Here is a 22,622-nt window from a genome sequence, read left to right as displayed (position 1 = left end):
TTGTTTCAGTGTTTTTCTCTTTGACCCAAGAATTGATGTGTGAGAATCACAGGCTGGTACAAGGTTGAAATACCACAGAGATCACTCCCTCAGCTACATTAGTTTCTTAATCTTTTAGACGCCTGTTGAAGGCCAAATGGTTTGTTTCAGATTTCACTAATGTAAGAACTCTTTGTTTTGTGCCTTGAAAATATGTCGCTGAGATAATCACAATTGTAGCTGAACTGATACACTACACAAAGGATGCTTCTTCACCCAAGGGCAGGAAGACGCTGCCTTATCTTGGTCTGTACTGGTTTAAACTGATAAATCTGCTGTCTCATGAATTTTACCATATAAACTGTTGTACTTGTGAATAAAGTTGAGTCACTTTGGGAAGACAATCTAAAGCAGTCTCTGTTTTCTTGTTCTCCCAAGCTGCTCCCGAGCTCGTACTAACACGCTGAATGGCATGCTTGAATATTACTTGAGAATATATTTGACTGTGTTACAGACTAAGGGACATTCTCTGCTGATAGGTGAAGGTACATTCTCTGCTGATAGACGTCCACGCCTCGAAGGAAGTCGATCCACGGATTAGGCCCTGGAAACCGTTTCCTTCAATAATAATAATAATAATAATAATAATAATAATAATAATAATAATGCGTGTGCACGTATTATTGCTGTGTTAATGTTTGTAGCGGTCCACCTATCCAAGTGCTGAGGGACAGCCGCCGCCCACCCTCATCCCGTTTCCGAGAGTACATATGGAGCGCCCTGGGAAGGGCAGGCCTCCATAATTGAAGATGAAGGAACTAGAAAGGCTAGCTCTCGTTTAGCTCGCATGGTCTTTGATGTAAAGCAGGTCTTTGTGTGACAACCGCAGTTAAGCCCCTAAGGCACATGGACTTTGTGGATGATCCCCCCCAGATGTGGATGGAAAGATGATGCTGATTTAATCCGATGATAATGATGTGTCTTGCTCAGACACAACCCCCCACATTAAAACACGAGAAAGGGGCACACTGGAGAGAGACAAAGAGGTCCTCCACAAAGAGGCCAAAACACCGAATCTAAATTTATCGGGGTAAGTTGTAGATGTGCTTACTTATTCTTTCAGCACGAATGCTTCACTTTAAAACTAGTTCACACTGACACGCCACCAGTCCTGTCAAAACGGGAGCACTGCACCATGTGTGTATGAAGAGGAAGGATTCTAGGTTGCCCGAAGAGAGCTGCTTTTCCAGTTCACATCATCGAATGAGTGCGCTTGCCTGGAGAGGCGGGACTGTGACCCGGTTAGACGTAAAATAAGCAAAGCCGTCTCCATCCTTTCAGACTTGGGGGGGAAGTGTGCGTCTCCCACTGTAGCCAATATGTCTGACTGCAGAAGACAGTGGAACCGGGAGGATGAGCTACCTGTCTACCTAGCAGGGCCGATCACCACCGGGCCGAACCAGCGGAAGACCTATGGTATGTTCAGCTCCGTCGAGGGGGCGTTTGAGAGCAAGACCATAGACTTCGAAAACTACGCGGTGGGGAGAAAAGGTAGCCGCACCCCGAGAAGCGGGAGCCGGGAACGACTCTTAGACACCGGTGACCCCATTAGCAAGACGCCCAGCGAGGCCCGGGAGTCGTCGCTGAACGGCTCGCCCGGAGAGAGAAACGAAGCACGCAGTGGTGCTGAGGTCAGATTTTCATCGGGGACGGAAAGTCCTAATGGCAAGGTAGGACTGACAGCTTCAATCTGTGGCTTTTTGTTGACATATGTTGATAGTGCAATGGCTCCGTCGTTCCCTAACTATAATTTATTAATGAAGTGCACCAGTAAGTGCCACTAGACTTTAACCTTTGGTTAAACCTTTGGCCTACGCAGAGGATAAAATAAATTTTTACTCATAAACCACCAAAAAAAGCTATGCTGGTTTCGTTTTGGGACACCAGGAACCAGGAGTTATTTTCCTGACAAAGGCGTCAGTTTGCATAAATTATGAACTTTTTATGGTGCATTGCAGTTTGGCTATTATGGATTGCGTTAAGCTTAAATTCTCAATAAAAGGCGCAAAACGCGCGCAACAAAGCAACACATATTTTTTGCTTGCCGTGGTGCTGAATCGGACAGCGACAGACAACATGTACCCCCACCCAACCTCCACGCTGCATTGTTTATGCTTTGAAGTAAGATGTGTGTGTGTGTAGTGGGTGTGAGGGTGCTCGTGTCTTCACATACGGCCTATAGCTGTCTTTTCCCCCCCGTGTCGTGAACGTCGTCAGGCAATACGGTGGCTGTGAGTTTTTCCTCACGCGCGCGCCCACAGGAACGTCAGCTTTCTTCCACTGTGCGCGCGCCACGCAGCCTGACGCAGCCGTACGGCGGCGGATTCATCGCTCGCTTTCTGTCACACACGGAAACAAAACCCACATCACATCAGTGGAGACAAAGGGGAGCAGGAAGCCGCGCAGGGGCGCCGGAGTCGGTATAATTCGCTTCTGAGTTAACTGCCAGGGGGCAGAGCGACGGAAAGAGCATGTCTGGGTCCAAGAACAGCATCCCCCATCTGACGGTAAGCGAGCCGGCCTGCTCAGCAGCGACCAGCAGTCATGTATGCATGAATACGGATTAAATTCCTACTGAAAGTTACCTCACTTAAGGCTTTCTCATGCTGCCCCTACGAGAAACTGCACGCCAAAGAAAGGTGACAGTGCGTTGTGTTTGAGCGCGTTTTCTCGCTCCTGGTTGGATAATGTTGTATAATCTCGCTGCCTGTCAGAGAGATTAACTCGGTTGACGTGTGCGATCGAAACTGGAGTCGAGCAAGTGACAATTGCTTGCTTAAAAGCAACGAAATGTGAAGCTAGATTTTAACAAACGACGTGCATCCTTTTCAGTCTGTGTTCAAGCGTGGATTTTACACATTTGGCACGTCTGTTATTTGAGAATTATCCAGTGTCTAATGGATCTTAAGCCTAGAGTTACACATTGAATTTGAAGGTTAAGACACAAATAATGTCTGCATATTCTTCCCCCCTTTTGCCTTCTCATTGGTCAAAGACGTTGATTTTTCGGCAAGCCGTCAGCTGTCGTCATGCCAAACTCTGCTTGATCACTGGTTACCATGGAGACGTAACATCTTCCTAATGCTGCTGCCAGGCACCATCCGTAGTAGTAGAAGGTGTGGACACGTGGTGGTCTCACAAAAAACGTGCTGGTTTCAACACCCTGTTTGTGAATGTTCAGTATTTGATTGCATAATTGAAATAACAGAAAGATACTTTTTTTGGCGCCCCATTCAGGTACAGCTCTTGTGTGGCCATGCATTTCTGTCCACACTACACCACATCATGTTATATTGCTATAAAGCCATGGATTACATAACTGATTGTGCAATATATCAAAATGTCAGGACTAAGTTCAACCTCTCCCTCCCTGATCTCCCTTTCTGTGCTTTTCCCCTGCAGAGTGAAAGGCTGCTGATCAAAGGAGGGCGAGTTGTTAATGATGACCAGTCTTTCTATGCAGATGTCTACATTGAAGACGGGCTCATCAAGTGCGTATTTGGGGACATTGTATGAGCGTGTTGTTTTAAGCACTACACAGGCTGTTTTCTACATTTCTTTGCTCTTCCTTTCTTTTTGTGTTCTTTTCCATCTTCTCAACCCTTTTGCATTCCCATGTGTATTTTGCCATGACAAATCTTTTCCATAATCTTCACACCTCCATAATTTGGCTTCCTTTTCCCTTTCATCAATTCATCTGTTTTTGCACATCTTATCCTGGGTAGGCAGGTGGGGGAGAACCTGGTTGTCCCTGAGGGAGTCAAGGTGATCGAGGCCAATGGCCGCATGGTGATACCAGGTGGAATAGATGTTAACACCTGCCTGATGAAGTCCTATCTGGGCACACAGCCTGTTGATGACTTCTTTCAGGGCACCAAGGCTGCACTTGCTGGGGGCACCACTATGATCAGTGAGTGTGAATGCTTAGACTTAGTCAGCAAGTGTCAGCTACAGTATAGCACATACCATATCTACATTTGTCTTTAAGTGTTTCAAAATACTGATTACGCTCTTTCTTTTTTCTATGCCTTGTGCCCTTCCTAATTTTCAGTTGACCATGTAGCCCCTCAGCCTGGTGACAGTTTGCTGGAGGCGTTTGAGCGCTGGCAGGAGGCCGCAGACAAGAAAGCCTGCTGTGATTACTCTCTGCACGTAGACATCCCCCAGTGGAATGAAAATGTTAAAGATGAGTTGGAGCTTCTGGTGCAGGACAAAGGTACGTCCATTTTTAATTATTTTATGATATTTTAGAGATGTGGCCTTTCTTGCAGTTCTTGTTTCAATCCCTAGTTTGGGCACATTTCACAAGAACAATAGGGACAGATTTAGAAACAATTTGGCTAAAGTGCTGAATCCTCTTAGAGTCAAGACACTATAGAGAGCCATTGTTCTCACTGCTGTCATTGTGGCCATGTGCAAATTTCACTTGTAATCTGTTTGAGTAGAAAAATTAGCATTTTCTTCTGGGGCAGCTTTAAAAGTCACCATACGAGATAAACCAGCTGCTTGTGTGTCCAGCTTCCTTCTAGGAGTTGTATTATTTGGCTAGACACAAACACGCACTGCTTCCCATTCCTACTCACTCACAGTTTGTCTTTATTATCCACGCTCCTGAGTATTTACTTTCTCATTATGAAGCCGTTCATTGTTTCTTCTGTTGCCAGGTATCAACTCCTTTCAAGTATACATGGCTTATAAGGATGTGTACCAGATGACCGATTCAGAGGTATGTTTTATACTCATAAATTCCACGAATCTGTACTGTACGAATCTTCTGGCTTCTGTTTTTAACAGTAGAAATCTGAAAATTGGTGTTCTTGTCTTTTAGCTGTATGAGGCATTCTCATTTCTGAAGCAGCTGGGTGCTGTGGTGTTAGTTCACGCTGAAAATGGTGATCTTATTGCTCAGGTAAGTGCTACTGCCTGCTGAAAAAGGATATCTTATTATGTAGGTAAGTGCTGCTGCCTTTTTTTTGCTCTCTCCAGCATGCACCACAGCTTAGAGATATTCTTGTTACATAATGCTGCATCTCTCAGAAAGAGAAAGCAAGGATTAATACGCCTGCAACTGCAGCTGCAGTTGAGAATGACATGTTTATCTTAGGCCACCATTAAAGTTGACCATTATTATTCTAATGAGGATGATGATTATGTAATGGTGATTAAGTTGGTGAGGGTGAAGGTGCTGATATAGCTAGCAGAAGTGATGGCAAGTATTAGTTGTGGTCATGGAAATGATGGCCCAGATTAATGAGACAATTATGGCAAAAACTTTGATGTATGTGAAGATGAATCAGGGTAATGGAAGATAATTGCAGTGCTGATGAATGATCATGACACGCTTGTTAAACTAACTGTAAGAGAAATAGGGAGATAGGTGATGAAAATTCATATCAACCCCATAGAGAACAAACAAACACTAAAAAGGGAGCAGGGTGGGGATCTGGTTGTCATCCAGGTTTTCAGAGAAACTGAAATGTGCTTAATCTTCCAGCTGTGCGCTGGCTTTCGAAGATTACACTGCATATTTATTTTAGCTTGACAGGCCAAAAGATTTGTTATTTCTAATTCCTGAAATCTCATCAGAGGCATTCAAACATGGCTGTACAGTTACTGTATGTACAGCTGTCAGTGATTGCATTGCATGTGAAGATAATTCTGACATTCTTTTGTTATTCTTATAAATTTTTTTTTTTTTGCAGGAACAGCAAAAAATACTTGGAATGGGAATTACTGGCCCAGAAGGCCATCCTCTTAGTCGTCCCGAAGAGGTGATTTTTTTCCCCCCATAGCTTCACTGTTAATCAATTCACCTGCCACTGTATAGGTTCTTGGCTCTAGTTTATTCCCTTCCTGTGCAGTTGGAGGCTGAGGCGGTGTTCCGTGCCATCACTCTTGGCAATCGTGTGAACTGTCCTGTTTACATCACAAAGGTGATGAGCAAGAGTGCAGCTGACACTATCACCCAGGCCCGGAGGAAAGGTAGTTCTTAATCATATAATGTCCTTTTCTGTCTTTATTAAGGATGAAATTAACCATTCTACTATTCTTCTCAGGTTCGGTGGTTTTCGGAGAGCCAATTACAGCTAGCCTGGCCACTGATGGTTCGCACTACTGGAGCAAAAACTGGGCCAAGGCTGCTGCCTACGTGACCTCTCCACCTTTAAGTCCTGACCAGACAACCCCGGACCATCTTCACACCCTGCTGGCCTGGTACGTCTCACTTTTTCTTTTTAAACAGTGAATGGATATTGCTAAAAACTGTAGTAATTTCATTTATAGAAGACTCCAGAGTTTTACAACAAGTAGTTTGTATGAAGTCTGAGAAAATGTGCAGTGTCAAGAGTGTTTCATAAACCCTAAAACAGGCAAAAACTTTTAGTATTTATGTAAAGGCAGACAAAAGCTTAATTTAGCTACAGTATGACCTCTGCTCAATGTGAAATGCAAATAGGATCGAAGACACAAAAGGAGACTCTTACGTTTTACCCCTACACACTCTTTGGTATTCATGCCACAAACAGCTGCTAGTGTTATGCAGAATTTTAGATCAAACTTCAGTGAAACAGAAGAACAGATGGAGAGAAGGTGAAGGTGTGAGGAGAGGCAGAAGAGAAGAGAGACTTAATTACAGACTAAGGACTACATAATCATTTGGAAGCCACTTTACTGTATATTCAGTCAAGCACACGATAATGGTTGGTTAACTTGTACCTATGCATAAGTGCAAGTCAAGGCCAAACTCACCTCAGGTATTACCTCAGACACAGTACTCGCACCCGTCACACATATCACACACACACAATGCGGAGAACTTCCAGCTGCACATTTTAAAATGCCCCCGATTCCACAAATAGCACTGAAACCTCTATTATCTGTTGCCTTGGCTACCGAGTGCCTCCCTCCTCCTTCTCCTCCTCCTCTATCTTCCTCTGTTTCTCCACCCTTCGTCTGAAGCTCCTACTTCTCAAGGCGGGTCCATGCTGTCAAGCCGGTGGTGTGATACTGCTGTTTTCTTTGAGCCACTCCTGAAACAACGGGGTGTATCCTTAGGTTCTTTTCGGAGACATGAACACAAGAACAGCTTTTTTTCCTCCTCAGATTTCAGTGAAGCCCATTATTTACATAATAAGCACTTTCTTGGCATTAAGGTGACGATCCCACAGCTCACTAACACGGAGTAATCACTGTAATTAACAAATAAATTAAAGGTCTTATAACTGAACCGTGACAATCACAATTCTTTATCAGCCGGATTCAGCCTTATTTATTCAGAGCTAAAGCGAGCATAAGTCTTGTTGGCTTTCTTTAATGATGCAGACCAGACTGAGCATTAATCTAGTTAATGTTTAAAGGACTGATACTGCAGCTGTGTTGCACCATTCTCTGTAGTTCAGTTGGCTGTTTTTCTGCAATAGGCCACTGCATGACTTGACATACTTTACCTTACATGCTCAGTGAGGACACCTGGTGGCTAGTGGTTAAAAAATAACTTCTCTGTATGTGTCTTCTTCATTCTGTCTTTTTTTTTTAACGTAAACATTTTTATTTTATTGATTTGTTGCTATTTCTACAGACTGAGCTCTCTAAGGGGGTTTAAAACTTTTAGCAATTTGTCAGGGAACCTTTTAACATTAGACAAGTCAATGACTGCATCCTTAAGTGTTTGCTGATGATTTCACTTCATTTTGTTGCCTTGATACAGTGGGGACCTCCAGGTGGTGGGCAGTTCTCACTGCGCTTACAGCACCTCCCAGAAAGCTATTGGTAAAGATGACTTCACCTTGATCCCCGAAGGAATCAACGGCGTCGAGGAGAGAATGGGCTTTGTCTGGGAAAAGGCAGTGGTGAGCAATGAGGGCATGTTTTCGTTGTTTCTTTTGTGTAGGTGTGAGGTTTTTGTGTAGCACTCTAAACATCCACTTCTTTTTCCCTTAGGCCATGGGGAAGATGGATGAAAACCAGTTTGTGGCAGTCACATCCACCAACGCTGCTAAAATCTTCAATCTGTACCCACGTAAGGGTCGGATAGCTGCGGGCTCTGATGCAGACATTGTCATCTGGGACCCTGACAGCGTCAAAACCATCACTGCCAAACTCCAGCAGTCGGTGAGGACAAAAAGAAAAGAAAGATGATGAGGGAAAAGAGAGGGTGGGTAAATCGGAGAGAGGGAGAAGAACTAATAAAATAAGGGGGGAGGTCTAGACAGAGGCTGCACAACAGAAGGTTTCATGGGAGACTGCAGAGTGTAAAATAGGATAAGAACCATGTGGAAGATCACAGGAGGGGAACAGAAACCTGAATAATAATATGCAGTCAAGTCTAGCTTTATTTTACTCAGTATATATCATATATGTGTGCTAGAACCAAAATAGTAAGCCTCAATGTTTTAAAAGTTTTTTCCTAAATTAATTAAAATAATATTTCGTAAAGGCAGATGAGACAGAGTTTACACATGAATAGCTGTTCATTCTTATTGTGTTCGGGTCTGAGCAAATGTGCGGTCAAATGTGCATTTTGTACATTTCTCTCTCAAAATCAGAGATGGCAAGTGAAATTTCGTATTGTGAAACCGACACCGAGTCTACTGAAAATGACACGGAACAATAACCATGCTCCCGAGTTCACACTGTGGACCGTGGATTATCAGGACATTGTTGTTTTAATCCTTTAAGCATCACAGATGAAGCCTTTTCACCTTTTTCAACAGCAGCAGCTATCACACAGACAGCTGTGTCTGTGTGAAGGATAAGACAAAATCTATCTGCAAAACAAAATGAGCTATAGGCAAATGGTAAAACAAAATTGCTTTCAAAAATGTAACTCAATACACCGTAGTTCATTTATTGGTCTGTTCTGCCACTCCCAAAGACCCTAATCCAGACTGAAGCCAGATTTAAATTATAATCTCCCTTCACCCCTCACCCATTTTGTTATATCTCCGCCCATCCCCCTGAATTTATACAGTCACCTCCCGTATCCCCTTGCCCCCCACTTATTTATCCCCCATCTTCTCATATGCTGCATTTTGCTGCATCTATTAAACCCTATGATAAAAAACAAGCTTGCCCTGACTGCATAGAGAGGCTAAACACTGTACAGTATTTGGAAAAATCAAATAATCCTCTGTTTTCTGTACTTCTTTGTCTCATATTTTCTCTCTGCACAGGCTGCAGAATACAACATCTTCGAGGGTCTGGAATGTCGCGGAGGTCCAGTGCTGGTGCTGATTCAAGGCCAGGTGGTGTATGAAGAAGGAAAGCTGCATGCTCAGCAGGGCACCGGTCGATTTATTCCACGCAAACCCTTCCCAGATTATGCTTACCAGCGTGTAAAGTTCAGGAATGAGGTAGAGTATTTAGAAGATTTTAAAAATACTTAAAAAACAGTGTTATAAATGTCACATTGAAAAATTTCATTGAAAGATTAATTGGATAGTAGATGTTTGAGGATTTCTTTTCCTTATCTTGCTGCAAGTCCTCATAAAAGGTAAAAATTTAAATATGCCCCCAAAATGAGGCAAATAAAGATTTGAAGAAGACTCTGTAAATTAAATAATTGTACAACCTAACCTTGGTTGGAGGAATTTGGGATGTTTATTTTTACCTTTTGTACAGATTATTATGTTATGATAATGAAAAAGAAAAAAAACAAAACAAAACAGGAGCTGAATTGATTAGAAACATGATCATTATTCTCTCTTTTTTCACCAGTAGGTGATTCAGGCAAAATACAAATGAGCCAATTAGTCCCGCATTATGGAGACTAATGTGCTGCAGGCCATTCGCTTCTAAAGAATGAATAATAGGTTGGCTTGTTTGTGTCTCTGTCTGTTTTCTGCCCAGGTAAAGCGTAAGCAGGGTGTAACTCGGGGGATATATGATGGCCCTGTATATGATGTTGCTCCGACTCCCAAATACATTACTCCTTCACCGTCAGCCAAAACCTCTCCCACCTCTCACCAGCCACCACCAATACGTAATCTTCACCAGTCCAACTTCAGCCTTTCAGGTAAGAAAAGTAATATATTTTCAAACAGAATGTACTCTAAATACACAGTTATGCAAAATTGATTTCTTTTGCAATTAGAGCCATCTAATATATAAATTTTGTCCTCATTTTAGGTGCACAGATTGATGACAATATCCCACGTCGCTCTGGCCACCGCATTGTAGCACCCCCGGGTGGTCGCTCCAACATCACCAGCCTTGGCTGAATACTTGAATACATATGAAGCACGGCTGGTGCGACGCTTCACCTACTGAGTGTGTGCGAGTGTATGTGTACGACTGAATGAATACCTTTGCATTTTTTTGGCATAACGTGACCGTTTCTGTTATATCGGTTTGTCATGGTCACTCAGAACAAAAAAAGCACATTTCTACTTCTAATCCAAAAAAGGTGTGTGAGTTACAATCAGCTAAATAATTCAAATCAATAAAAAGTCACGTTCCAGGCACACCACACACACACACACACACACACACACACACACACACACACACACACACACACACACACACACACACACAGATTCAGTGTTGGACCCCCTCCAACCAACCCGTCGCCCAAGTGTTATGTCATAAACTTATTTCCTGTGAGCATGACTTCCTTCTTATTCTTCCTCACCTCCCACATCTTACCGTGTGGGTCTGACATGGTGCTCCTTTCCACCCACATGGTGGACAGCTCAAGAATTGTCAGATTTTTTTCTGCATCTGGTTCTAATATCTTGGCAATATTTGTTTCATTGTGGCTCAAGCGGATCAGTTACACTGCATGGACGCGTCTTTAGATGTTACACTACTTGTGGTTTATTGTTGCAATGGAGGAACACTTTAAAATGAACTCAAAGCACATTTGTATTCAACAGCACAAGCATATTCTTATATTGGTATATGTATGGTTTGAAAACCCTAACGACATCCACTGTGGGCAGAGGCAGTTGTTACCTAGTTAAAAACATATTCATGCAATTTAAATTACTGTAAATTTTGAAAGGAATGCATTTTTTTCTCCACCACCAGATACTATATGCAAATGTGTCAGTACTCTCTTACACTCTGTGTGAAAGTAGATAAGCAGTCAAAGTGAAAACAGAAACAAGTGAACTAAATTAAGTTCTAGATTGATGTACCTACATAATGTAGACTTCTCAGTGTGCGTGCTTAGTTTGCTGCCAATCACTCCCACCAGAATAAGAACTTTGTTGTAATGACATGCTAAACTCACTGCAGAAAAAGAACTTCTGAACAGGTTTTTTTATTTTTATTTTTTAAATCTTTTATTGTTTCAGTTATTTATTTCTGGGCATTTTCCTCATTATAGTACATTTAGTGTTTCTCTGTTTTGTTTACTCTTGTCTGTTGTCACCAATGGAACCACTTAATAAAGACTGGACTGTTGTCAAAAATGATGGTAAGACAAACACACTGTGAGTTATTAGTAATATCATTTGTTATTCTGATCGTAATCAAAATTCAGATGATTGAATATAATTTTTCACGATCTGTCTCTGTCTTTTCTAAATTTAGAATTACTGAATGCATTTTCTCAGGTTAAATCAAAGGCCTTATTTATTGTAATACACCTTGAAAGGAAACTTTAGAACAGCCAGTTTTGATAGGTTGTAATGGTTACAAACTAAAGCACAATTATAATTCTTTCACTTTATTGTATTTTGTTTAAGATTGGAGATAAATTTCCTTTTATAGAGGCTCAGTTAAATACTGTGTGTTATGCATATAAAAATAATCTAATAATCTTCAGAGTCACTGTTATACAGGAAAGTCGCTGCCAACATAAACTGCATGTAGTTAATCAGAAAGATTTAGGTAACGTTGCTGTTAAAAGCATTAGATACAATCCCCCCCAAAAAGGTTTACACATGCAAAAGGTTGAAAAACTGATTTATAAATATAATTATATAATTTATTATTACAATTTATAAATCACAGTAGAAAAAGTTGCTAAACTGAAAAGAAATGAGTACAGGAATGAGAACACTACATTTTTTATAGATCAAGACTGAATGAAAACCAATCTGATGCAGGACTAACATGGAGAGACAAACAACCATTTACATTCACATGGAAATTTAGATCCACCGATTAACCCAACCCCACTAACTGCATGTGTTTGGATTGTGCAAAGAAGTACCTGGAGAGAACCCACGCAGACACGGGGAGAACATGCAAACTCCACACAGAAAGACCCTGGCCAGTTGGCAGAGTCGAACTCAGGGCCCTCTTGCTGTGAACCAACAGTGCTAACCTTTTTAGCATATTGTGAAATTTGGCACATTACAAAAACGTTTGGTATAACAGGATGTAGTAGAAAGAATCTAAAAAAGTCTGATTTAGGTTTCTTTTTTCAAAATTTAGAGAAGCTGTATTTTAACATTGGATTTCTTCTGTATCTGTGTGCAATATGGAAAAGGTCAGCAGAGGGCGTTCTGGATGTTTTTTTGTCAGTACACATGGCTCTTGCTGCTTTACAGCCTATCCAGCTTACAGTCAATAGTGACAGCAGGCACACAGTGGGGTTCCATGTCTGACGAAAAAGCCTTTCATGTCTATGATGGCAGAATGTTGGGTTGTGCTGGAAAGCTGTGCTACTTCAGAGTAGTCTGAGTAAAAGTGTATTTCTAAAAGATGTCCTTTCACTTTATGATGGAGTAGATCAGTACCAATGAGGTTTTTTAGCAGTATTTTTATGCACATCTGAGGCATCATTTCCCAGAGTTAATTTAAGTGTATCCTTAACTGTCATCCCACTAACTGGGCTCTATGAAGCCCCAGGAGTTATATTTTTGTTATATCTCTTTTTTCAATCTTTCAGGTATTTTATGATTTTGTCAGTTAATGTGTTTCTAATGATGCCACATCATTGCTTTCTATTTCTGCTTTGATTAGTGTGTTTTTTTTTTAAAATACAGATGTTTTAAAAAGAACCCAATTCTGCCGTTGCAGTTTTAGCAAACTGATTTATTCAGTTATTGTTTGTCCTAAGTTAAAGTATCACATAATATCAAGGGAGGCAGGGGTACCTGTCATGTGTCAACTTAGATGCTATTACTGCATTCATCATCTTGATGGGGAACTTCCCAGACTGGAAGTCATCAGAACATTGGAGACATTGCCAGATCTACTTGAGACAGATAGATGCCCTGGTTATGCCACACATGAAAAGGACAGCTGATGCTGTTATATTGCAAGCCACAATCCCTCCTGGGAGTGAAGAAAATTCCATCTGCCGATGTGACTGTCCAATATTTGGCTGGACAATCTACTTGACAAAGGTGTCACCTTTATCTGACGGAAGAGTGGAGTGCCCAGAACGAGGTGCTGTCCCGAGTGGAGGAGTTTAAGTACCTCGGTGTTTGTTCACGGGTGAAAGCAGAGTGAAGCAGGAGATTGACAGACAGACTGGTACAGTCTTGGCAGTGATGTGGATGCTACACCAGTCTGCTGTGGTGAAAAGAGAGCTGAGAGAATCAGTCAATTTGACGGCTAATGTGACCATACCGTCCCATATGGTCAGGAGCTCTGTGTAGTGACTGAAAGAATAAGATCACAGATGCAAGCATCTGTGATGAGTTTCCTATGAAGGGGGTCTGTGTGCAGCCTTAGAGATATTCATTTGGATGCCGCTACTCCTTCACATAGAAAGGCACCAATTGAGGTAGTTTGGGTGACTGACTGGGATGCCCTGTCTGTGCCTTCAAGGTGAGGTGTTTTGGACATGTAAAGAAGGCCCCAGGGCAGACAGAGGACATGGTGGAGAGGTTATGTCTCTGGGCTGGCTGGTTTTTGTGTTATTTCAAGTATTTTATATCAGTTTCATCACAAAAATACAACACAAATAATGTTTACTTTATATCAAAATCAAAATATTGTTAAATAAGCTGTTAAATAACAATTTGCATTGTGTTTGGAAAAAAGTTACAAGTTGAATCAAAGAAAGCTATTGATTTTAATTTTTTACAAAATATGTAAATTAATTGTAAGTTTGAAAAATAATAATAATGAAAATCATTTTTTTCTTAAGATTATATTAATTATGTAACTAATAATGCATTAAGTAGAAATAAGGTTTGTTTCTGCCACCAAGGAGGTTACATTTTTTGGTAGTGTCTGTAAACATGATATTTCAAGCATGGGGTCAACAATCCATTAAAATTTACCTCACATACGCCGAGGTCAGCTTATAAAAAAGCCTTATAACATAGAAACTATAATTTTTACAAGTGTGGTCTAACATATAGTATAAAGGTGATTGAGATTGAGAACCTTCACAGAGATATGGCATAGAGATTCAACATATCATGTAAAATTTGACCTCTAACCTCTCCTTCAAACTCGATTGATCTGAAGGACAAAGTGATAATAATGCTAAATATCTACTAAAAACTATGTTACTTAAGATATAGAGACTGATCTACAACGCTAAATATCTTGTTTCTTTGGACCTCTGATCTCATCTTATAAGGTTAAACTTTCACAAAGTGTCTTTTATCTTTAAAGCTGTACTTAAAAGTCTACTGCCTTTGTTTGTATTGGCAACATTTAGAAAACAGTACTGGTATATGGGGATTTTGAATATCATGTTATAGTTTGTATCCAAATATCATGTCACATTTGACCTCTCATCATATTTCTCCATATTTCTCCATTTTACATTTACAAATTACCTGTTATCGATTAGCTACTCCCATATAATGGTTGTATAATCAAAGTAAACATCCTTCATATATAGTCATTGATTAATTGTTGTTTAATAAAGATGATTTATTATTATTACCTTCAAGTAAAAGGTGCATGTGATTAAACAGTATGATGATCCTATTTCTAACAAGATGGAGCACTGTTTAAAAAACAAACAAAAACAGAACTCTGACTCTGAATAACTTTACATTTAATTAAAAGTAGAACAAAGGTAACATATCAAATATGCAAACTATCAGTGTTTGTTGTTTGTAAAACAAATATCTAGTACTGTTTAAAAGTCTCAAGCTGCTGCTCATTTCTTTATGTTTTGCTGGGTAAATGGGAAATAGGTGCAAGGATTAAGTGAAATAGATAGACGGACATATAGTGTATATGGTAAAAACATAGCTTGTAAAATTTTAATGAGCCTGAAAGTTAATATTTGGTATGACTGCCTTTATTCTTCAACAAAGAATAAACTCTGTTAGGCAAGCTGCCTTGTAATTTTTTTTATATAGTCTTCAGGAATAGTTCTCCAGGCTATCTGAAGAAGATCCAAGGCTCTTCTTTGGATGTTGTTCTGTTCTCTGTCAAGACGAACCCACATAGCTTCAATAATGCTGAGGTCCGGGCTCTGGGGAAACCAATCCATGACTGATAGTGTTCTGCTGGCATACCTCACTCTTTTCTTCCTTCTTCCCTTCCTTAAGAACTGCTTCTTGACAGCCATCACTTCCAGTGAACAATTTCGGATGAGCTTTTGGTGAATAGAATACGGGTCAGATGCATGTCTCAGATCCTGTCTCAGGTCTTTCAGGAACTGTCCCCCGGTTTCTTAAGGACATAACTTTCAGATATGTTAGATGTTATTTAGGTCTGCACGCTTCCTCTTTTACCTTCAACTTGAATATTTTCCTAAAACTTTTTAAGCACACACTGCATTTCAAATGAAAGAAGGGATGGCTAAAGAACATATAAATGCTATATTTAAAACTTCACCACAGCATCACATTTCAAAAAGTTGTGACAGGCGGCATTTTTATCATTGTATTGCATCCCCTATTACCTCTTCTTTTAAAAGTGCCCACTTAGTATTGGGGAACATAGAGCAATTAGCTTTGAAAGAGCGATCTTTTCAAATGCCTGTTTAGGATTTCAGCTGCTCAACAGTTTGGGGGCCTCATTTGTTGTTTTTCATTTCATAATGTGCCAAATGTTTTCAAAGGGTGACATGTCTGGACTTCAGGCAGGGTGGATTTTCATCTGGACTCCTTTAATATTGTGCCATGCATGCTGGTGTTATTCATTCTGAATGTGGTTTAGCATTGTTTTGCCAGATCACAATAAGCGAGGCCTTTCCCTGGAAAGGACTTCATCTGGATGGCAGCGTGTGCTCCTTCACAACTTTTATATTATAGCTGGCAGGCTCTTAACAGTGACAAATACTCATGAAAGAGAGGCTATAGATGGGCCACAATTGAAAAGAAAAGCCCGCATAAAGTCCCTTAGTTTGTTGTTGGGTGACCACGCAATGCCAGAACAGCCTGAACGTGCCCTGGCAATAACATCCATCCACCCATTTTCTTAACAGCTTACCCATTTCAGGGTGGTGGAGACAGCTTTCATCAGGAGACAAGTGCAGTACACCCCAGACAGTTTCCCAGCCTATGTGAGGGCCCCTGGCAATAAAAATGTCTGAAACTCCATTGGAGGGATAGAGCACCGTTTTACCAGAAGATATTTCCTCATTTAGTGTTTTGATGATAGCGATGGAGAGTGCTGTCTAACAAGGCGGTCCAAAATCTCTAACAGGGGTTTGAGCGGAGAGTGACTGGTGACTGCGAAGGAGATAGCATATCACTGACAATATATTTTTTACACATTGGGGACCATGGATTGGAGCAGTGTGATCCTGGAAAAGAGCACTAACACTGAGATAGATATGTCAGGATAAAGGTTATCACTCAGAACAACTTTGCATTGACTGGCAGTGATCCACTGTGAGTCTGTTTTAAACATCACTTATCCCGATGCATGAGTGTAGTGAACTACACAGTAAGCAGCCATTATGTAGTTTTCTCCTGCTCCATTAACATGGAACAGCATGGACCGCAGACTGTCTCATATTAGTTTCACACAGCATTAGTCAGTGAACTTTCACAGATGTCACATGATATCTTAAAGTAAGCAATAAATGCTACGCAAAACATATCAACTAGCACGACAAAAAGCCATGTACATCCAAACGCTACATACGATTAATTATGCTGCATCTGTATAATATCTACACCCATCTGTGTTTCCTTGGAGGCTCATTTCCCTTTATTGTGGTCCTCAACAATAACAGCTACTTCTACTTCACTTAATTTCCACGTTTCATCTGGAGACTGATATCACTTGTTCTCAAGTGTTTTCTCAAAGGAAGCGCTGTTTAGTGAGTTTGCTTTATTGGGGTTGCTTTTGCACTCTCTGTGCATCAGTTGCATTCGTTATAGTGTCCCAGAGTTTATTTGTGTTTGCCATCTAAAGTCCTAAAACACCATGTTGTGTTTTAGGGAGACCAGGTGTGAAAGTGATAATTATGAAAATGAATAAACAGTTTTTAAATGCTGCAGGGAGAGCAGTGCTGGGGCTTGCTTTAGAAACAGTGGAGCCACTTACCCTTTCTATGATCATAAAAAATGTAAAGGTCAGAAAGATGTTCATCATATGCAATCTGAAATGTCAAAGATTTTAATTTTATGTCGCATGTAACAGATAGGGGTATTTTGTAAAAGCAATAAAGCAGACTAGTAATAGCACATAGTTTGACATTTATTTGATCTTCGCACTAAAACTTTATTTGCTTGGAGATTTTTAATTTACATCATGCAGACTATATATATATATATATATTTGAAAAGAACATTTTCTAGCTTCTAGTACAGATGAACTGAATCCAGACAACATCACCTTCACAGAGACCAACAGAGACCTGCATGCTGCTGCTGCCATCTGCTCTGGGAGTAAACCAAAGGGATGTAATATTGAGCTTCTGAGGCTGAAATTATGCATGTCTTCCGATTTTCTGCTGCAGGCGATGAAATCACAGAAATGTAAAACAGTGGCTGTGTGTACGTGGAGTTTACACAAGTCTGAACAGGTGCCATAACAATGCAATGACTTCCCATCCCTTGAAAGAGTACAGACCGCTTCTTGGGCATAACAGAGGATTGACTGCATCCAGGCAAATTACTGAGCCAGCTGTGCTTTCGTCCTACTACTGATAGTCCCATAGGCCCCTGCAGTGCATATTTGAGCTGCATCCAGCATCCGTGCAATAAACAAAAAAGTCTGCTAGTTCTCTTTAGAACGTGACGATATTTTGAGTGACATCCAAAAACAAAAGATAATACGCGGTAATGAATGGTCCATTATTCGTAGCTCTAAAACAGACATGTTTGCAGAGATAGTATGGATCATAACTATAGTCCTAATTTCAACAACAAAATTATCAAGACCACAAAAATGATGATTGCCTTCTGAGGAGGAAGTAGAGGGATGCAGTTTGATTATTAATGGCATTACCACTTGACATTATTACACATCCCCATGTTAAATGTGTCATCATCAAATGCTTTTAACAGCAGTAAATCACATCTGCCTGAGAAAGACAAAAGTTTCTTTAAATAAGATGCTGTCCATGCTGAACTTTGGGGAAAATGGTCTAGACTCTCGAGGCATTCAGAATCTGAAATGGATGTAGATTGATTTAAACTTGAGCAACAATGTTTGGTGTCCTCTTTACTTGAGTAACAGACGAGACTGCATTTGCTATATGGATGAACTTTTTAAATAAAGCTTTAGGGCAGCAGTTTTTACAGTACTTTTTTATCCCCCAAATGAAAACAGTCAAAGCGAATTACTGGAAATAGAAATGAAGTGTATAACGTATCTATCTGTCACTCCTTTGGCACTGCTTATCCCACTTAGGCTTTCACAGGGTGGCTCTGGAGCCTATCTCACGGTGCAAGAGACCAGAGAGTGGGGGTGTTATTTACTAACATGCAAACTTAACCACATGTAGTAAAATTTCGACACTGGGCAGCTGTCACAACTTTGATTCTGAATTAGCTACACAAGTGAACCCCCCCCAAACCTTCTTTTGTGAGGATAAAGACAAAAACAACAAAAAAACAACAAAGGACTGAAGAAACATTTGGAAACCCAAAGAAATGGTCAATCAGGAGATGCAATGACATCCCTGCAATCACTTGAAACAGAAAATCACATGTCACCACCTGCAGGTCATCAGCCACACACACACACACACACACACACACGCACACGCACACGCACACGCACACGCACACGCGCACACGCACACACGCACACACACACACACACACACACACACACACACACACACACACACACACACACAACCACGCACACACAGAGGGTTTTTATTACTTCCTACGGATTATGAGCTCAGACTTATCTGTGAGGAAATGGCACAAACAAAGTAAACACATTTGAGGAGACCCATGGGGTAAATTAAAAACACTGAAAAGTGGTCTCGCCTTGAGACCATTACACCAATCTAAGCAGTGCGGTCCTGCAAGTATGGAAATAACGTTACTCTGTGAGTGTCAAAGTGAGTTCTCTGAAAATCACATGATTGTTACATAAAAGCAGAGCAGAGGCTGTGAAAGGTTCTGTTAGATTTCATCAGTATGCAGTGAGGAAATCCTAAGTTCACTTTTAAACGTGTGTATAAATGAATCCTTAATTTAAAAGTCCTTTAAAAAGAATGGACAGAATATAAATGTGTTCATTCAGGATGTATAACTGCAAAACCTTAACAACATGTACCAATGAATTTAAATGCTGTTTTAGCTGTTTCTCTTTTATCTTTATGAAAAACTGTTCCACCTGTTCCGCTTTGCCACAAATACTGCATTGCGTATTTTTCTTCCCTGCTGAAACCTATTCATCATAACAAGTCCTGGTATAGTGACCATTGTGACATCGCACATTTGGTACGGCATGGCTCTGCAATGTGATCGCTTCATTTTCTGCATATATTTTTATTTTTCGTTCAAGACCGTTCTTGCAGCCTTCCATCGGCATGGAAACCCCTTCATCTAAAACATGAAGAAGCCGTTAATGCATTTTACAGTAATGACTATTCTCACTTGTTTGGATTTACTTTGACAGCAGAAACCAAACTGACATTGATACTGTGCAAATTAGCCTTAAAACATACCATGCAGTCTTCATACATTACAGCAAGTGCAAAGCTAAGCACAGCAGAGGACTGTCAAATATATTACATATTTCATAGAAATATATAATTGGCATATTTATCCTGCTTCATAAACATTTAGGAACATTTGAATAACCCACTTTTCATCTGAAAAGTAACTTTTATCGTGCAGGTATAGGCAGATGCCATCATGCTAAAAGATGCGCTTTTATATAAAATGTGCTGTATATGTGTTATTTCCTGCTTCCTTGTTCCTACCAAGAATGCTGATGGCACAGCTTTGATGAGCTGAGGCTGGTGTGACCATGAAAAGATGAAAAGACATAAATGACAGCCTATCGAGGAAGACGGGGAGGATCAAATCTCACATCATCTGTCTGGCATATTGGCGAGAAATAGTGTTTACAGCTCTGCTGCAAGGCTCCCCTTAACATAGGAACATTGCACTGACAGAATTTATCGCATCCTTAATGCTTTATCTTCACTTCTACCAATCCTGAATGTTGTGTATGTGTGTGTGTGGATAAGTTGCAGAACTCTTTACATCTTCTACTCTTACACCTTCTGATAGGATCTGAAAATAAACCCCTCTCATTGGAAAGCACAAACGAATAAGACAGGCGAATTTCAACATATTACACGAATATGTCTTTTCACTTTGAAGCAATGAGCCCAAGGTTCTCTGTGCATGTAAAGCCAATTCAAAGGCAATTCAATCTAGCTTTCTGTCACTCAGAAGAAGAGTGAGCTTAAGCTCTTGAAAACACCTGACAACTCCAAAGACCACTTGATATACTGCTGGGCAGTGTGTGAGGAGGTTAACATGCTGGGATTTACTTCACCGGGCGCAATCGCAACACTTTCTTCTATCTTTATAAAATCAATAAAATGAACATCCATCAGATGTATCCCTTGAATTTAATGAAGAGTTTAACTTTAACACTTTTTCTGGATGACAGACAATTTCTTATTCAATTATCATTTACAAAACCTTTTATGGCTAGTGCTTATTATATGAGTAAAAGTTGATTGATATGATGGTTCTGATGTTTCAAAGAAGGTTTTTAATATTTTTAAATGATTTAATCAATGTGTGCTTTTATTACTTTATTACCAGCTACATAAGAATTTGTCCTCTGTGGAATGCAAATACATCTAGGTGGCTATTTCCTGAAAACTTAAAACTGAGGTCAGCACTTCATAATGTTTTTCCAGGTGAAAACAGCCTTTTATTGAATGGGTGACACACTTGCATAGTAATACAAGCGATTATTCTAATTGATGATAATAAGGACACACAATTATATGACTTTAGAGTCCATCAATTGACATTTTTTTCACTGAACCTTAAATCAAATGTGAGATTATTATAAGCCATCACCCGAGGAAAAAATAAAACAAGATGCATTTGAATTGAATTTTGTCAAACAGCAAAAGTAATTTAGTAATTAGTTGGAATTGTTTGAAAATCTAATTGTGAAACAGGAACGCATTAAATTCTGAGTGCTGTAACCAGCTCAAAGTTCAGGAGAAAACATGCTGTTCTGTGACAATGGAAAACAGAGTAGAGTGCAGGATTCAACTTTTAATTGCTGCGATGCCCCTGATAATGGGTACTCAAATATTAAAATGTGCTTGTTTTCTGAAATTATCAATTCCTTTCAAGAACAATAAAGTAATGTTTAAATAGTTATTGTAGCTATCATGTAAAATATATTGTGTATCACATAAATTTGAAGAACCTTCTTTTCTTAAAGGATCATTTCCAAGATTCAGGGACATCATATTTTGATATTTTATTACATCTAAATCTTTAGCAAATATTTTTGGTTCAGTGAAAAGAGTCATTTGAATTAAAATGACATGTTTTTTAATGTAAAGTTAATGCCTTTAATTGCTTAAAAATATTACTGTACTTCACTTCTGCATGTTTAAAGGGGTTATGACACAGAGAAAAAGCTCTACCAGGAAACTGACGTACCACGCATGACCATCTGGTGTCAGCGTTGCATACTCAAACCAAACACAGATTCTCATTTTTCTTTTCCTTTCTTTTTCGTTTTGACATTTTAAAGTCCTTCACGCTAATCTTTGTAGCAGTTAACACCTGTGAAGCATTTTCAGATAAGTCCAAATCCAAATTGCTTCTACATTTTAAACTTTTCTAGTAACAAGGTCCAGTGCAGAATATTTCAAAGTTGATAGATTGTTCCACCTTTTAGTGTTAAACTTATTTTTTTGTGATAATCTAATTTTCAGATATCAGCCAGCTGCAAAAATGACATATAATTGCGTGACAGTGGTGCTGTTGGTTCAACAGGAAGGCAGACAAAAGCTAAACTTCACTGGGCGTTCTTGACTTTGGAAGATGTAAATGGGAGAATGACCTCCACACTTCAGCCTGCTTAGAAAATTGTTCTGAAGTTTTTAACTGCAGCTTGCTGTTATGAAACTGAGAATTTGGACCAAGCTGACCTTGAATAAAGATGGCCTTGTCTCCAGTTTTGTACCATTTTCAAGTAAGGCTTCCATTTGCTGTAAGTAATGACTTTATTGATGAATAAATTTGCCAACATTTGGCTCAGTTCTTGATAAAAAAAAAATATTGCAAGTTATTTTGCTTGGT

The 22,622-nt window shown here is 40.0% G+C and overlaps 1 protein-coding gene across 2 annotated transcripts; it reads left to right on the top strand.

Moving 5' to 3' along the window:
* The first annotated feature begins 969 nt into the window (after positions 1-969).
* On the top strand, positions 970-11,456 carry crmp1 (collapsin response mediator protein 1). Of its 2 annotated transcripts, none has more exons than XM_026170853.2 (14): positions 970-1,709; positions 3,442-3,530; positions 3,765-3,949; positions 4,091-4,255; positions 4,704-4,765; positions 4,868-4,948; positions 5,742-5,810; positions 5,901-6,021; positions 6,096-6,252; positions 7,745-7,886; positions 7,978-8,148; positions 9,210-9,389; positions 9,886-10,051; positions 10,165-11,456. In XM_026170853.2, exons 1-14 carry the CDS (start codon positions 1,359-1,361, stop codon positions 10,254-10,256), a joined length of 2,031 nt encoding a protein of 676 aa, XP_026026638.1. In that variant the 5' UTR covers positions 970-1,358; the 3' UTR covers positions 10,257-11,456. The 2 variants fall into 2 exon arrangements, with proteins under 2 accessions (XP_026026638.1, XP_026026639.1); XM_026170854.2 differs by lacking the exon at positions 970-1,709 and adding an exon at positions 2,330-2,546.
* The last annotated feature ends 11,166 nt before the right edge of the window (positions 11,457-22,622 follow it).

The sequence above is a fragment of the Astatotilapia calliptera genome, chromosome 6 (assembly GCF_964374335.1).
Source record: "Astatotilapia calliptera chromosome 6, fAstCal68.1, whole genome shotgun sequence".
NCBI lineage: Eukaryota > Metazoa > Chordata > Actinopteri > Cichliformes > Cichlidae > Astatotilapia > Astatotilapia calliptera.
This window is presented reverse-complemented; position numbering and strand designations above follow the sequence as displayed.

What these genes read in the sequence shown, in the direction of transcription:
- crmp1 (XM_026170853.2), top strand. Translation starts at nt 1,359, where the DNA reads ATGTCTGACTGCAGAAGACAGTGGAACCGGGAGGATGAGCTACCTGTC. An exon ending in CGGAAAGTCCTAATGGCAAG is followed by an intron (nt 1,710 to 3,441) that starts GTAGGACTGACA and finishes TTTCCCCTGCAG; the next exon opens with AGTGAAAGGCTGCTGATCAA. An exon ending in GTGTAAAGTTCAGGAATGAG is followed by an intron (nt 9,390 to 9,885) that starts GTAGAGTATTTA and finishes TTTTCTGCCCAG; the next exon opens with GTAAAGCGTAAGCAGGGTGT.